General features: G+C 43.4%; 1 protein-coding gene across 1 annotated transcript; it reads right to left on the reverse strand.

Annotated features, from left to right (window-relative positions):
• Positions 1 to 212: 212 nt before the first annotated feature.
• Positions 213 to 5,277, reverse strand: LOC133127162 (tripartite motif-containing protein 16-like). The gene is made up of 6 exons (XM_061239844.1): positions 4,679 to 5,277; positions 4,198 to 4,293; positions 3,728 to 3,961; positions 3,371 to 3,530; positions 2,719 to 2,778; positions 213 to 915 (listed from the first exon to the last, which is right to left on the reverse strand). Exons 1-6 carry the CDS (start codon positions 5,267 to 5,269, stop codon positions 386 to 388), a joined length of 1,671 nt encoding a protein of 556 aa, XP_061095828.1. The 5' UTR covers positions 5,270 to 5,277; the 3' UTR covers positions 213 to 385.
• Positions 5,278 to 16,690: the final 11,413 nt, after the last annotated feature.

The raw sequence follows: 16,690 nt of genomic DNA on the forward strand, positions 1-16,690 counted from the left end.
CCGGCCGACAGGGATTCGAACCCAGGACCTCCTTGCTGTGAGGTGGCAGTGCTACCCACTGCACCATCCGTGCCGCCCCTTCCTAAACAGACAGGTTTTAACTGTGTTCTGAAAGACTGGATGGATTCAGAAGTCCTATTACACCCAGGAAGGTCATTCCAGAGCCTGGGTGCTGCAGTACTAAACACCCCGTACAGCGATGTAATAGTCACAACAGTAACTTCACCAAATCCTATTAAATCAGGTTTGTGAAGCTGCATATCAAGGTAAAACTCGGCCCTTGGTGTAATGAGCCAGCCCAATATTTAATTTAATTCATTTTCTATCTCATTTCACTGTTTTTCCCTCTCTTTCATTACAGCCGATCTTCCCTTCAGTTTCTGACTCAACCCAGATCACACAGTTTTACAGAAGATCCATGCCCATAAACACCATATGCAGGATAGAGGGGCTGAGTGAATGTGGTCTGGACTCTGTGCAGGAGGGTTATTGTGTCAGAGACGCTGTAGAAGGACAGAGTTCCTGCCCTGTGATCCAGGTACACTCGTATTCTGGAGGAGGAGGGAGCAGGGATTTCAGTGAGCTCATTATTGTGCCAGAAAGAGTAACTGGAGGTAGAGCAGTACAAACTCCAGGACTTGTAATTACCTCCCAGAGCAGCGTCATGACTACCTCCTTTCCTCCTGATGTCTTTATATGACACTGCTATAGAAACCCCACCTCCTCTCCACTCAGCCTCCCAGTAACAGCGTCCAGACAGACCCTCTCTGCACAGCACCTGCCACCAGTAGTCAAATCTCTCTGGATGATCAGGATATGACTGGATCTCTCTCACACTGGTCACCGCTCTGTTCCCCTCAGAAACACGGAGCTTGTCATGCACTGTGTTGGGGTCCAGTGTGAGCTGACAGGAATCTGATGGAGGAGAAGAGAAGGGGGCTCCACTTGCATTGGTGAAATATGGGACATATTCAATATTTTCTTCATAGATGTCCTTACCCTCACATTTACATATAAAAGCATGAAGGGCTGATTTTGAACAATTTTTTATTTCTTTATTTTTTTCCTCCCTTAAGAAAATGTGCAGCAGAAACTGTAGGTCCAGAGGAATGAAACTGCAGGTATGTTGTTGTCCTCCCCCTACTCAGGTTATCACAACTGCACCTAATCTGTGTCCTAGAATCTGAATTCTTCTTTCATCTGATTCCTTGGATCATACTGAACAAAACGCATGTTCCTATTTAAAATTTGTTGTGGGGATACGGTGAGAACAAATTTCCCTCGGGATGAATAAAGGATCTATCTATCTATCTAAATTCAGCTAGAAACAATCTGCGGAGACAGAACCTCAATAATTATCAAAAAATGAACTTCTCTTTTTATTGATTTATCCTGTAATATAGCTGACCATAATATTTTAAAGCAGAGGCTTTTTAACATACTCATGTTGTTTTCAAACTGAATGGTGTTTAGTGGCCTCTCTTGAGGGAAAGGTTATTGAGACCGTTCATTTTAATTGATCATTCTCTTACTTTGAAGCCACGTGTTCAGTAACTGGTGTAGAAATTAATTTTAGTTTTTATTTCAGAAATAAGCCGTGTTTTTCTTTTAAGATGAAAAAGAGACTGCCACTTTTCTGCCTGTGCTGGACTATGGTGATCTCTAATATATGCACACTTCTGCTCAATCTCTTCACATGCTGGATTTAGAACAAACTGCAAAGCCATCACTCACCATTGTGAGCTATAATCTCAGGTAGGATGTCCAGCTTTGGCAACAACTTGAACATTGTTATACTTGTGTCAAGTGTCCGGCGGGATAAAGGAAATGTATGTATTTCGTCCCTTTGGACTGCAAAATGACTTAAAGCTTAATGTTTTGATATCGTTGAATGCTTTTAAATTCACTAAAAAAGAACTGTATGTGAAATCGGGTTAGGGTTAGGGTTAGGGTTATGAAAGCTTTCAGCATTTAGTCTTGATTCTAGGCTTTTGAGTGCCTTTGCAGTCACATCAACATGAGGCCCTGAGTTGTGCCAATGACCATGGGTAGAATTGTGTTTTGTGTGTGAAATCTATTAATGTGGCAAGGTCTGCCATGTCTTGTAAGGTGTTGTCGTAACTAGTTTTTTCTCTCTCTCTTGGATGGGAAAGGGCCTGCTGGTGCGAGTCTGTTGTGTTTATTGATCATTTTAAATGTGTAAAAATGTTTGCCGTGTAAATCTTTCTGTAAAATTGTTGTAGTTGTTAAATCGACTGCGTAGATTAGTCCACTCAACCCACATAGTAAATGAGCCCCTGAAGATTAGTCCACTCAACCCACAGAGCAAATGAGCTCCTGAAGATTAGTGTAATTCCTACACAGATCACCGGATATTGATGCTAATACCCTCAAAGTAAAGGGGCAGTCTGCACTTTAACTTCATATTCATTGTTTCATTTCAAATTATGATTTATTTTCATAATGTGCTGGAGCCAAAGAACTGAAACTCTACCAGCTGTCCAAGTACATAAACAATGTACTGTATGATCCATTTGTTTAATACCAGGATGACTGCAGCTGAATTAACAGAGATCTGATGGAGGAGAAGATGTATGAGATCTCTGAAGCCGGTCACTTATGAATCTAGAAAATTATAAATTATAATCTATTTCTTCATATTCCCCCATAATCTCATGTTGCTTCATTCTTTGCATTGGGGCTGAAATACAGACTCACATTGTAAGAAGTCCTCTCTGGTCTTGGCCTCTTCAAGGCCAACAATATGGACTCTTCCCACTGCGGAGAGAGATCACAACGTGAGCTCTTAAAGATTACCTTCTTTTATCAGTTCCCAGTGAAATATAATGCTAATTTCACAGTGGAAAAATATTGGTCACACTTTACAATAAGGTAGATGAAAATGGCATCAACATGAATGAACTGATTGACTGTTCAAATACATGAGTTTGAGAAGATCTTCATTTGGCATCTCTGAAAGGAATCTTTCTAAACCTTGCAGTCTCCTCTCATCTCTCCACAGCAGCTTGCATCCTAGCAAGTAAAGACTGGAGATACTTTGTTCTCTGAAGCGTAAACAAAGCTTTGACTGAACAGGTTTATGGTTATACTCTCGCCAGATAGACTGCCTCATAACACACTGGGTTGCTTTCAATGTCTCATTCCTACACATATTGTGGCTCATTTGGAGCTTCAAGTGTTACTCCACACTGTGATATATAACCTGTGAGACAGACTGAAATGTCACTCACCCCTCTCATCAATAATATATAACCTGTGATAGAGCCTTTCATGATGTAAAAATGAATCTCACCAGTGTGTTGTGTGCAGTGCCTAAACACACTTTCTGCAGCAGGGTTTGTCTACCAACCTTTTCCAGAAACTTTGACCAACTTCGCCTTGAAAACATCCTCTAGTCGCTCTTTCAGTACAGAGACAGATTTCCTCACAGCCTTAAAAGAGACGTGTGGACTAACAGTGATGCTGGGTAAGTCTCCAGGTCCAGGAGGGGCACAGAGAGACTGACAGCTCTGCAGACAGACACACAGACACACAGACACACAGACAGACAGACAGACAGACAGACAGACAGACAGACAGACAGACAGACAGACAGAGAACAGTGTCAGTACAGATTCCTGGGCAGATGCCAGGAGCCGATTATTGTAAATGAGGAACACACCTCACCATGTATGTACAATGCACATAGTGCAGACAGGGATGTTACCTGGAAGAAATGGATGTGATCCTCTGTGTGTGAAAGCTGCTCCAGCTCAGCGTCTCTCCTCCTCAGCTCAGCAATCTCCTGCTCCAGTCGCTCCAGGAGTCCTTCAGCCCGACTCACTTCAGCCTTCTCCTGATCTCTGATCAGCTCTTTCACCTCAGAGCACCTTCTCTCAATGGAGCGGATCATCTCAGTAAAGATCCTCTCACTGTCCTCCACTGCTGCCTGTGCAGAGCGCTGTTAGGAGACACAGAGAGAGGAGGGCTGTACATTTTAACTAGGCCTTTCACCTCTTACTGGGACCCGAGACAGCCTGTTCCCCACAGTGTGGCTCAGTGGGATTGAGCCCCACAGGGCTGGAAAGTGGCCCAACACCGGGCTCCTCACTGGCTGATTGGAGGAGAGTCCTGACAGAGCCCTGAAATGGCTCTTCTAGCAGCCAGCTGTTGTCTTCTCCTCTGGTCAGTACCCACCTTGAGTGACTGCACAGCCTGTCTCAGATCCTGCAGCTCCTTCTCTCTCTCCTGGATTCTCTGCTGGAATTTACTCTGTGTCGCCCCCAGCTGCTTCTGTGGATAGATTGATCATTTCCCCCCCAGGTGTATTATAATAGTTAAATTGTATAATATCATATAACAATGTTGAACTACATTTCCTCATTGAAAATGGTAAACTGATAACAATTTACAATAATGTTACATGAATTAACATTGAATTAACTAATGTAAATAACTCACAACTGAGTAATTCATAATTAATTAATGTTATCAACTCCATTAGTTCATGCAAATTCAAACCGGAAAAAAACTTCATATTATTTTTTCATTTATTAATTATACATTCATCCTATGACTTGCTAATGTGGAAATATCCAAGTAATTAATACATTAGATAGATATCTGTAATTACTGATAAAAAAGCATTAGTGTTATTTGGAAGAGTTTCAGTCTTTACCTGTTTCTCAGTCCTTTCTGCTGCAGCTGAGACTGTATCATGGCCTCTGTGTTCATCCATTGTACACAGATAACAGATACACTGCTGATCGGTACGACAGTAAATCTCCAGAACTTTGTCATGATGAGAGCAGATATTCTCCTGCAGGTTTCCAGTGGCTTTGGCCAGTTTGTGCCTCTTAAAGGCAGGAGATTCATAGTGAGGCTGGAGGTGAGTTTCGCAGTAAGAGGCCAGACACACCAGACAGGACTTGAAGGCTTTGCTCTTTCTCCCAGTGCAGACATCACATGCCATGTCTCCAGGTCCAGCGTAACAGTGAGCAGGAGGAGTAGCTTGGTGTCCTGTCTTCTTCAGTTTCTCCACCACTTCAGCCAGCATGGTGTTTTTGTTCAGAACAGGCCTTGGGGTGAAGGTCTGTCGGCACTGGGGACAGCTGTAGACACTAGTATGATCATCCTGATCCCAGCAGCCCTTAATACAGCCCATACAGTAACTGTGTCCACAGGGAATAGTCACCGGATCCTTCAGTAGATCCAGACAGATCGCACAGCTCAACTGGTCCTGATCCAGAAAACCTCCACCTTCAGCCATTTCACTGCGCACACTGACACAGACAGACTAGTTTCTCTGAAATAGACGGCGATAAGGTTAGTTTTCTCTGAAACTCCGTGAGAGAGAGAGGGAGGGACTCCCTGGTTCTGCCCACAGCTGCAGGAGGAGTGGTGTTGGACTGAGGCCAGGCTGAACAGAGCAGGCTGAGGAGAGAGTGCAGATTCATAAAGAAATACACTGCCGGGCCAAAAAAAAAGTCGCCACCAAAAAAAGGTCACACACTCTAATATTTTGTTGGACCGCCTTTAGCTTTGATTACAGCACGCATTCCCCATGGCATTGTTTCGATAAGCTTCTGCAATGTCACAAGATTTATTTCCATCCAGTGTTGCATAAATTTTTCACCAAGATTTTCATCAAGATCTTCACAATTTGAGCCCGATGAATCCTGGCATTGTCATCTTGGAATATGCCCGTGCCATTAGGGAAGAAAAAATCCATTGATGGAATAACCTGGTCATTCAGTATATTCAGGTAGTCAGCTGACCTCATTCTTTGGGCACATAATGTTGCTGAACCTAGACCCATGCAGTAATTATCCAATCCAATTTGCTTAGTTAAATCCAGGTGGCAACTTTTTTTTTGGCCAGGCAGTGTATTTCATCTTAGGTATCAAAGGGCAGATTTGAAGAGCAGTAAAGAGTTTTGTGAGCAGTAAAGGTCTATATAAACCTGCATTGGGATTAACATGCATCTATCTCTTTCCCCCCTCTCTCTCTCTTTCTCTCTCTCTCTTTTTAAGAGGAGCACATCTCCCCGGCTATTCTTTTTATGAGAAAGAGCGAGTACGTTCTCTCTATCTCTATCCCTCTCTCTCTCTCTCTCTCTCTCTCTCTCCCTCTCTCTCTCTCACAGGAGCACACCTTTAAGTCCCCAGCTGATTGGCGTGTGCACACTCACCCAGTGGCTGTGGCTCCAGATTGCCCCAGCAGATGAGAAACGCCACAATTCCTTTCATAGCGTTTGTTTCAAACGCATATTTATTCAGGCAGATCGCATGCAAGTGTCTTTGGTTTCTGTGCAGAAGTCTTAGGCTGTATAAGATTTTGTACAGATAAGATTCTTTCAAAAATAATTCAATGAAAGGTCCTAAATAAACGTACTATAAATTTTATATTACATTTTAGTAATTTGGCAGAATAGTTGAAAATTGAATCAAATCTATATTTTTTGTGACCACCCTTCGGGGTTAAAACGGCATCACTTCTCTGAGATATAGAACTGCAGGACAGCGTTGGCTAATCAGCAGGGAGGTTGTTCCAAGCATGTTGGAGAACTTGCCACAGTTCTTCTGCAGACTTTGGTTGGGACCTTGATCAAGTTTTTATGTAAAAAGTAGTCAATTGCTTACAGTTATTAAATACAAAAATGTCTTGAATCTTTTGGAAAATGAATATTTGGAAATCTCAAATGTGTTCCTTTATACTAACACGCACACAAAAAAACATATATATATATATATATTTATAATAAAGTGTCAGGTGTCTAAGTGCACAGTAGTGTACCTGAAATAGCGGGCAGGGGGAAGAGGTGGAGATCAGGATATTATAATCCCAATAATAAAGAAATAATAATAAATAGCCCCAGTCAATCTGCTCAGTGAGGAAGACTTCATTTCTAAATACATCACTATGTTGATAATACTTTAAAATACAAATAGGTTCTATTCATTAAAATGAAAAAGTCAGTTGTGCGGGGAAAAATTCCCTTTTTAACATGCACAAATAAGATATGACAGGTGAGCATCGTCTGATGAAACAGATCCAGAAAAAACACAACAATAGCTATTCTTCTCATTAACATTTGTTTTTATTTGCAAAGAAATGACAGAAAGTGAGAAAGCTTACCGGCTTTTTGATTTGAATCAGACATAGTAACTCTTATACACACTTTTCCTGAAGGGGGGCTTTACCAAAACAAAAAGACATGAAGCTGGCTATGAACATTTATCAGTATTTTGTCTTCTGAATACCCCTTGTTGACCTTGCTGTAAGACCAGAATGTGCAAGCTGAGAAGCAGAGTAATTTAGGCCAAAGGCTGTCTGTCTGCTGGAGAGAGACAGAGAAAGACTCATAGTCAGCACCTAATTCAGAAAGTGGTCTAATAGTAATAAGGATTATCACTAAAAGGTTATTTGATGCGACTGTCTTTATGGTAACACACATTGTCAATTAAGAATCACTTAAGAAAATTACCCTTACACAGTCCATGTATTTGTCAATGGTTAACTGATTATAAGATCATCCTATGGTTGGCAAATGTAACAAATGCAGTACCAGTAATACCTTTTCTGATTTTTCTGACTGATGACAAACAGAGGAAATCAGACATCAAACAATTCACATGTGAATTCACATACCTCAGACCCTTGATGACTAAAAACCATTTAATCCACAAATGTGTTCCATACTGTATCTACATAATTTACAGCTGAATCAAGTCCCAACCCCCAATTCCCAAAGAGATCCAATTAAATCCAGAGTGGTTTTAGTATCGCTTGAGATATCCAGACTCTGGTGATGTTGATAGATTTCATGGCATACAAATATATACCAAATACACACCATGACTATTTAATTTGACTTTATGTTAATTTGCCTCAAACATTGAAATGTATAAAAAGTGTTGTAACTGCTCAATGGTAAAAATGTATAAATGCATAAAAATACACTTTAATAAAAGCTGAGAATCTTCGTATTGACCACATGTGAATTGTTTGATGAAAGAGAGAAAATAAAACATTAATCATGAAAATAACAAAAAAGGCTCCAAAATGTGTTCAAACTTTTGACTGGTACTGAATGTTAGTCGTTAACAAATGCACTAACTGATGAAAAGTTAATCCATCCATCCATCCATTATCTGAACCCACTAATCCTGATCGCAGGGGGGCTGGAGCCTATCCCAGCATACATTGGGCGAAAGGCAGGAATACACCCTGGACAGGTTGCCAGTCCATCACAGGGCACACACACCATTCACTCACACACTCATACCTACGGGCAATTTAGACTCTCCAATCAGCCAAACCTGCAGGTCTTTGGACTGTGGGAGGAAACCGGAGTACCCGGAGGAAACCCACGCAAACACGGGGAGAACATGCAAACTCCACACAGAGAGACCCCGGCCGACGGGGATTCAAACCCAGGACCTCCTTGCTGTGAAAAGTTAATTTCATGCTTAATTTATGTATTTGTCCATCATTAACTCCATTAGTTAATGCCAATTCAGGAAACATATTGTAAAGAATGAACATTAGTTTTATCTGATATTCCTCAGTGCTACATTTAAGAAATTAATTTGTAGTGCTAGTGTTGAAGGGGCACAACAAAGCAGTTTGACTGTCCTATTCATAATGGACTTAAAAGCGTTACAATTGAAGCAATACACAATGCAAATTATAGAGCATTTATAATAATATATTAATATAATAATATATTAATAATATATTATAAAAATAATTTAAATATATAATGTAAAAAAGTATATCCTATAAGTATATAAAAAAAAGTATGTCCTATTATAAAACATTTTCTGCCATGATTTTCTGTGGTGTGTAATGGATCCTCTGGTATTTTTGTGATATTTGTGTTTAGTAGTATTTAGTCATGTGTAATATTGTAATAAGCATAAAGCAAAAAAAGCATTCAGATGCTAAATGTTTTTAATAGGGACAAACAAATGATACAGGAAGCACTGTGCAATTGGCTGCATTAAACCAAAATCAGTTAACTGGATTTTAAAATAAAAGAGGAGGAAGAAAAAAGTGAAAGAGGGGCAAAGAGGAAACTGACAAAAAGTTTAAAGGACAGATATTGGGGTATCGAGGAGATTGTGGTTTAAAGCAACAAATAAAATAGAGTTCAAGTAACAACAAACAGTGTGTACAGAACAGCTATAATGAGCCAGCCTGGTTCAGCTATACAGTGGGAAAGGGCTATAATGAGCCAGCCTGGTTCAGCTCTACAGTGGGCCAGCCTGGTTCAGCTCTACAGTGGGCCAGCCTGGTTCAGCTCTACAGGGGGAAAGGGCTATAATGAGCCAGCCTGGTTCAGCTCTACAGTGGGAAAGGGCTATAATGAGCCAGCCTGGTTCAGCTCTAAAGTGGGAAAGGGCTAATGAGCCAGCCTGGTTCAGCTCTACAGGGGGAAAGGGCTATAATGAGCCAGCCTGGTTCAGCTCTACAGTGGGAAAGGGCTATAATGAGTCAGCCTGGTTCAGCTCTACAGGGGGAAAGGGCTATAATGCGCCAGCCTGGTTCAGCTATACAGTGGGAAAGGGCTATAATGAGCCAGCCTGGTTCAGCTCTACAGTGGGAAAGGGCTATAATGAGTCAGCCTGGTTCAGCTCTACAGTGGGAAAGGGCTATAATGAGCCAGCCTGGTTCAGCTCTACAGGGGGAAAGGGCTATAATGAGCCAGCCTGGTTCAGCTCTACAGTGGGAAAGGGCTATAATGAGCCAGCCTGGTTCAGCTCTACAGGGGGAAAGGGCTATAATGAGCCAGCCTGGTTCAGCTCTACAGTGGGAAAGGGCTAATGAGCCAGCCTGGTTCAGCTCTACAGGGGGAAAGGGCTATAATGAGTCAGCCTGGTTCAGCTCTACAGGGGGAAAGGGCTATAATGCGCCAGCCTGGTTCAGCTATACAGTGGGAAAGGGCTATAATGAGCCAGCCTGGTTCAGCTCTACAGTGGGAAAGGGCTATAATGAGTCAGCCTGGTTCAGCTCTACAGTGGGAAAGGGCTATAATGAGCCAGCCTGGTTCAGCTCTACAGGGGGAAAGGGCTATAATGAGCCAGCCTGGTTCAGCTCTACAGTGGGAAAGGGCTATAATGAGCCAGCCTGGTTCAGCTCTACAGTGGGAAAGGGCTATAATGAGCCAGCCTGGTTCAGCTCTACAGTGGGAAAGGGCTATAATGAGCCAGCCTGGTTCAGCTCTAGAGTGGGAAAGGGCTATAATGAGCCAGCCTGGTTCAGCTCTACAGGGGGAAAGGGCTATAATGAGTCAGCCTGGTCCAGCTCTAGAGTGGGAAAGGGCTATAATGAGCCAGCCTGGTTCAGCTCTACAGTGGGAAAGGGCTATAATGAGCCAGCCTGGTTCAGCTCTACTGTGGGAAAGGGCTATAATGAGTCAGCCTGGTTCAGCTCTACAGTGGGAAAATTGATATTTGGATGGCAAAGCTGACCCAGTTGAATTATCTCTTTACACTGAGGTAATTCATTTGTATCATTAGGTTTGCCTTGACATGTTCCTGCAACCTCAGAGAGGTGTCAACGGAGCACAACGTGTGACCCTTTAACTGAATATTGATGGTAACAGTAACAATAATTTGGATTGTTCTCCCCTCTCTTTCATTACAGCTGATCTTCCCTTCAAACTGCCTCGCTCCAGATCACAGTTTTACAGAGGATCCCAAAAACACCCCAAACGCAGGATAGAGGGGCTGAGTGAATGTGGTCTGGACTCTGTGCAGGAGGGTCATTGTGTCAGAGACGCTGTAGAAGGACAGTGTTCCTGCCCTGTGATCCAGGTACACTCCTATTCTGGAGGGCGGCACAGGGATTTTAATGCTCTTATTATTGTGCCAGAAAGAGTAACTGGAGGGAGAGCAGAACAAACACCAGGACATGGTATTACGACCCAGAACACAGTCATCACCCTTCCCTTTCCTGCCGATCTGTTTTGGTGTGACTGCAATGGAAGCATCATGACTGCACTCAGCCTCCCAGTAACAGCGTCCAGACAGACCCTCTCTGCACAGCACCTGGTTCCAGTAGTCAAATCTCTCTGGATGATCAGGATATGACTGGATCTCTCCCACACTGGTCTCTGTTCCCCTCAGACAGACGGAGTGGTTTATACGCTGTGTTGGGGTCCAGTGTGAGCTGACAGGCATCTGATGGAGGAGAAAAGATGAGAGCTCCATTGACATGTTTCCTACACTCAGTGAGCACTTAATAAGGTATGTATTAGACATAAATTTTGCCTTATTGCTATTCTACTGCTGTAGTGTAGAACCTGCACAGCTAGACCAATGAGGGAATAGCTGGAGGTGAAGGGACGACGTGTTCTTTCCTGGCTGTTGAATGAAAGATTTGAATTATCAAACTCCGCACACGAACAGAGCACAATTATGTTTAGGAATATACTGGGTCTGTTGCCACGGGTCGGATATGGATTGACCTGCCCCATATCCCGCTTACAACTGGCCTGAAACAGATCAGTAATATTCCTAATATTCTCAGTTCGTAAACGGGGCCGTTTTGAAAGCTTAGTGGTTACTCTCGTTCCACTCGTTGATCTGACTCCATTTAAGATATATAATTTAGAAATTTGGGTTTGGAATTTACGCAAACCTCGGGAGTGATTACACTCGACTCGTACCTGCGCCACTATTACTCAATATATGTTCTCGCGATTTAACATTATTGCTGAATATCTCAGTTCGGTGTAGAACTCAGAGGCTGAGGGTCCAGTCAACACAATACATGCAACACTGTCATGATAGTTGCGAGCCCAGGTCGGCGCAGCATTAACTGGGCTCCTTAGAGCTAATTCGACAGGAACCGGCGCATTAACGCCCAGGGGTTCCCTTCACGTCAAACCACAAGAGCCTTGCATAGCCGACCCTTTACGTTGGCAGAAACTTGCTGGCCTCACAGCTTAGAACTATCACATGGGTACCAAGCTCTCAGTTCGGTGTAGAACTCAGAGGCTGAGGGTCCAGTCAACACAATACATGCAACACAGTCATGATAGTTGTGAGCCCAGGTCGGCGTAGCATTAACTGGGCTCCTTAGAGATAATTTGACAGGAACCGGCGTAACGCCCAGGGGTTCCCTTCACGTCAAACCACAAGAGCCTTGCATAGCCGACCCTTTACGTTGGCAGAAACTTGCTGGCCTCACAGCTTAGAACTATCACCTGTACCACGGGACTGCCGATCTGTCAGTCCTTGGTCCCCATTGTCCCCCTCAATATTCAGTTGTAATTTAGGCTGAAAAGGTACAAGATGAATTAGAGTCATGGAGATCACGCAAGTTACAAACAAAATAATTTATTTCCAGACGGGTAGGCAGTTAGCGTAGAATAAAACAGTCAATTACAGTCAATAGACAAATTAAAGATAAATAGAATAGAGTGAAATCTTACCCAGCCTGCTTTCGCTACACACATATACAAAGTATGCACAGTGTGGGAAATCGAGTGCGATCTTCCCGATACTTACATACACGTACAATATGCTGTGTGGGAAGTCGAATACGATCTTCCCCTGCTACACATACATACATACATACCTACACAAGACATGTTGTGTGGGAAGTCGAATACGATCTTCCCAGATTGGTCTGTCTCCCTTGCTTTTATGCCAAATCACACGTTTGAAACCAGGCGGCAGTGCCATAAATCAACCTGGAGGGGTGGTCAAATCTGGAATTTAGACCCCCACCGTTGGGGGTTGTTGAGTAGGGAAAATGAGATGATTACCAGGAGAGGACGTGTAGGTTTTCCCTTGAGTTATTGAAACTATGGTTTATTAAAATCCATTTGGTATGAAATGTATCTCATCTGATTCCTTGACTTTACTGGATCACATCCATACCAAACAGATTATCCTAATGTTTTGTTATGGTGCAGTTATCATGAAACCTCCCTCCTGTGTATCCATTTTACATGTAATTCATGTTATTACTACAATGGGCATATTGCAATACAACAAGGATCACATGGGCAATGTTTACAATATTGTACCGGGTCTATTGACCATCTAAACAACAGTTTTGAGGTTTTCATCCAAGAGAGTAGTCCCTGGGGTAATGACAGCAGTGCCCAAAGGAGGGCACTGTGGTACTGCCCGGAGTCTTTCCCCCTGGAAGTGACCAGGTGTGGGGTCATAAGATGTTAGGCACATTCTTTTCCCGGGAGTTTTAATGGCCCACATGGCCTAATTGCCCGGGAACCGCTCATCCACCCACCATATATCTCTCCTTTATCATCTTGGCGTCACTGGTCTGGAACTCCTCAAAAGGTACTACAAACAGTATTGTCCTTTGTCCCTTTTGACACGCACCAGAACCCCCACCTCACAAATGGCAGAGTCAACCCCCAGCTCACAGACTCCTCACAGATGGCAGCCCTTCCTGACCTTAACCACTATGCTACAGGCCGCCCCATCATATCTATGAATGCTGTAGTTGGGAGTTTTCATGATAACTGCATTATGCTGTAAATATGTCTTTGTGCCTCTCATGGTAATATACCTTTTGGATAAACCTGATTTGGGTGAATGAAAGGAAAGGAGACATCCCAGACTGTTTGGTTTCTTCTCCTTATCTCCGAAATCCAGGCCTTAGTTCTTGCACCCATCTATAATTTACAGCCAGGCCCACCCAGCAGGGGGCTACAACACATGGCTTCTACAGAGACAGCTTTTGCCCAGTTTCCCCTCGGCTCCTGAATGGTTGTGATATCAAAGGTAGACTGTTACAAAAACTAGACCATTACACCAGTCGCACTGAACCAATCAGAATAACACCAAACATCACTATATTCTGACCTGGGATTATCATGAAACATCTTTATACCATCTCCAATATTCCTGTTCTGGAATGTGAGAAAATCCTTCTCTAGCTCTCCCCCACAGGCATGTGTGCCAAAAGGTGGGGGCTAACAATGCATGCTCCAGGAGGGGGAAGTCAGCAAGCTGACCAGCGCATGAGACCAAATGTTCCTTATGACTGGCTTACAGTAGCCTATCCACTTAGAGGTTTGAGGTGTTGTGTGTTCAGAGATTCACCACTGTTATGCATGGTTATTTGCGTTGCTGTCAGCTTCAACCAGTCTGGCCGTTTTTCACACCATTCTCTGCAAAGTCTAGAGACTGTTGCGGGTGAAAGTTACATTTTTACATTTATTCAAAATCAAAAACTGAAATCTCTCATTTTTTGAATTATTCAGACTTAATTCAGTACTTTGTAGATGCCCAGCAATTAGGTTAGTCTCTACAAGCTTTGCACACTTGGATTTGGGCAGTTTATCTCATTCTTCTTGGCAGATCCTCTCAAGCTCCGTTCAGATTGGATGGGAAGTCTGTGAACTGCCATCTTCAGGTCTCTCCAGGTCTCTTTATAAGGTGTAAGTCTGGGCTTTGGCTGGGCCACTCAAGGACAGTCAGAGACTTGTCCCAAAGCCACTCCAGCGTTGTCTTGGCTGTATGCTCCAGGTCATTGTCATGCTGAAAGGTGAACCGTTGCCCCAGTCTGAGGTTGCGTGCACTCTGGAGCTGGTTTTTTTCAAGGACCAGTCTATATTTGGTTGTATTCATCCTTCCCTCAATTCTGACCAGTCTCCCTGTCTCTATAGCTGAGAAGCACCCCCATAGCATGATGCTGCCACCACCATGCCTCACCGTAGGGATGGAATCAGCCAGGTGATGACCAGTGCCTGGTGTTCACCAGACATAGGGCTTTGAGTTCTGCCCAAAAAGGTTAAATTTAGAGTTCAGAGTTAAAGTCTCATCAGACAAGAGAATGAGACATTCACAGCTGAGCATATTGCTGTGTGTGTGGTTGGACAGTAGGTGGCAGCACTGGGCACATGCAGACAGAGAACAGTACAGACAGGCTGCATGCCCTGACTAGGAGGAAGATGTGGTCGCCCTTCATCTCTTCAGCCACACCGATTGGACAAGATTCTGGAATTCATTCCAGATTGGGTTCCTTCAGCACCTCCGAGTGCCAGGCCGAGAGAGACGCATCACTTCCTCCCGGGACAGGAAGCAGGAAGCCAAGGCGGGACACCTGGCACGCGCCTCTCTCCAAAGGGGCGGGGCAGCTGGGGCAGTGCTTCTCATTCTGCCCTTTAGGTAGCATGGTGGCTAGCTTAGCTTGCTAGCCACCTGGGTGAGCTGTAGCTCCCTGCAGCAGGCCTTGGTGCACTGATGGAGACCATGGGACTGTGCAACCCCTGGTTCTGTGGACCAGACTGCAGGAGGGACTATGGGGTTCTGTATCTGCGGACATAATCCCAAAACGTGCATTATCACTGGCTTTAAAAAGCACCTTTCAACTGACTTACAGTTACAGTGAGAAAATAGACAAGATGCCTGCTGTTTATTATATGCTCGTCTTTATGACATCACATTATTTTATTTATTATTCTTGTTTTAAGTCTATGAACAGTCTGAGTAGCCTTAGGAACAACTGATTGCATTATGAACCTAAACACTGATGGGTATAAATGTATTTCTGGCTATGAATGTTTATGAATGCTCAGTGTTCATGAATTGCTGATTACATTACTGGCCATGAATGTTATTGAATGCTCAAGGTTCTTCAATTGCTGATTGCATTACATTACATTATTGGCATTTGGCAGGCGCTCTTATCCAGAGCGATGCACAGTTGATTAGACTAAGCAGGAGACAATCCTCCCCTGGAGCAATGCAGGGTTAAGGGCCTTGCTCAAGGGCCCAACGGCTGTGTGGATCTTATTGTGGCTACTCCGGGATTAGAACCACCGACCTTGTGGGTCCCAATCATTTACCTTAACCACTACGCTACAAGCTGCCCCCTGATTATGTGAAATCTATGATAAACCCATAACATGCCAGTGCTGATGGACATGAGGCTTGTTTCTACTGGGACTGGAGTGGAACAGGGGATGGTGGGGGAGTGTGGGATTTGTTGTTTCCAAAATAAAACAAACTTTAAAAATGAAAGAAGATGTCTTTATTCTGTCGAGACCAGAGTCCTGCAAAAGTCAAACTGCAAAGTCACAGCCTTCACTGCCCAGTGGAAAATGCCTCTTACACCAGCCTACGCTGGTCGATCTGTTTTAGGCCTCGTTTTCAGAGCTTTTAGCAGCTCAAGCAGCTGGACTCCAGCACACCAGCCGGTATAGTCAGCTAGTCCACCAGTTTGGCCATCAGTTTACTCTACCAGCTGGAGACCAGCTCTGACCAACACCAGTACGACCAGCTAAAACCATCTTAAACCATCTTAGAATCCCAGCAAGTCTTCACTGGAACTTTCAACAGAGAAGATGACAAGCTATGAGATTTCAGCAAAAGAAAATGGTGAAAAAAAATGTTTATCCCACTGGTTTCTACGGTGCATTTAACTCTGTGTTTCTGATAACCTCTACATGAATATTTATCAGGTTCATACTTCTCATTTTACTGTGCTATGTTATCCAGTGTCTAAACTGTGAGCTGATTACATTCAGCGAGCAATTTATTAGGCAGACCTGTACATCAACTTGTTAATGCCAATATTTAATCAGCCAATCATGTGGCAGCAACTAAATACATGCAAGCATGCAGATGTGGTCAAGAGGCTCGGCTGTTTTTCAGATCAAATGTCAGAAAGGGTAATAAATGTTATCTAAGTTACTTTGACC

Source organism: Conger conger, chromosome 4 (assembly GCF_963514075.1).
Source record: "Conger conger chromosome 4, fConCon1.1, whole genome shotgun sequence".
Classification (NCBI taxonomy): Eukaryota; Metazoa; Chordata; class Actinopteri; order Anguilliformes; family Congridae; genus Conger; species Conger conger.

Excerpts from the sequence above, each read along its gene's own strand:
- LOC133127162 (XM_061239844.1), bottom strand. The coding sequence starts at position 5,269 with ATGGCTGAAGGTGGAGGTTTTCTGGATCAGGACCAGTTGAGCTGTGCG. Across the intron at positions 4,294-4,678 it reads CAGAAAGGACTGAGAAACAG|AAGCAGCTGGGGGCGACACA; the intron begins GTAAAGACTGAA and ends ATCTATCCACAG. Across the intron at positions 3,531-3,727 it reads ATCACATCCATTTCTTCCAG|AGCTGTCAGTCTCTCTGTGC; the intron begins GTAACATCCCTG and ends GTCTGTCTGCAG.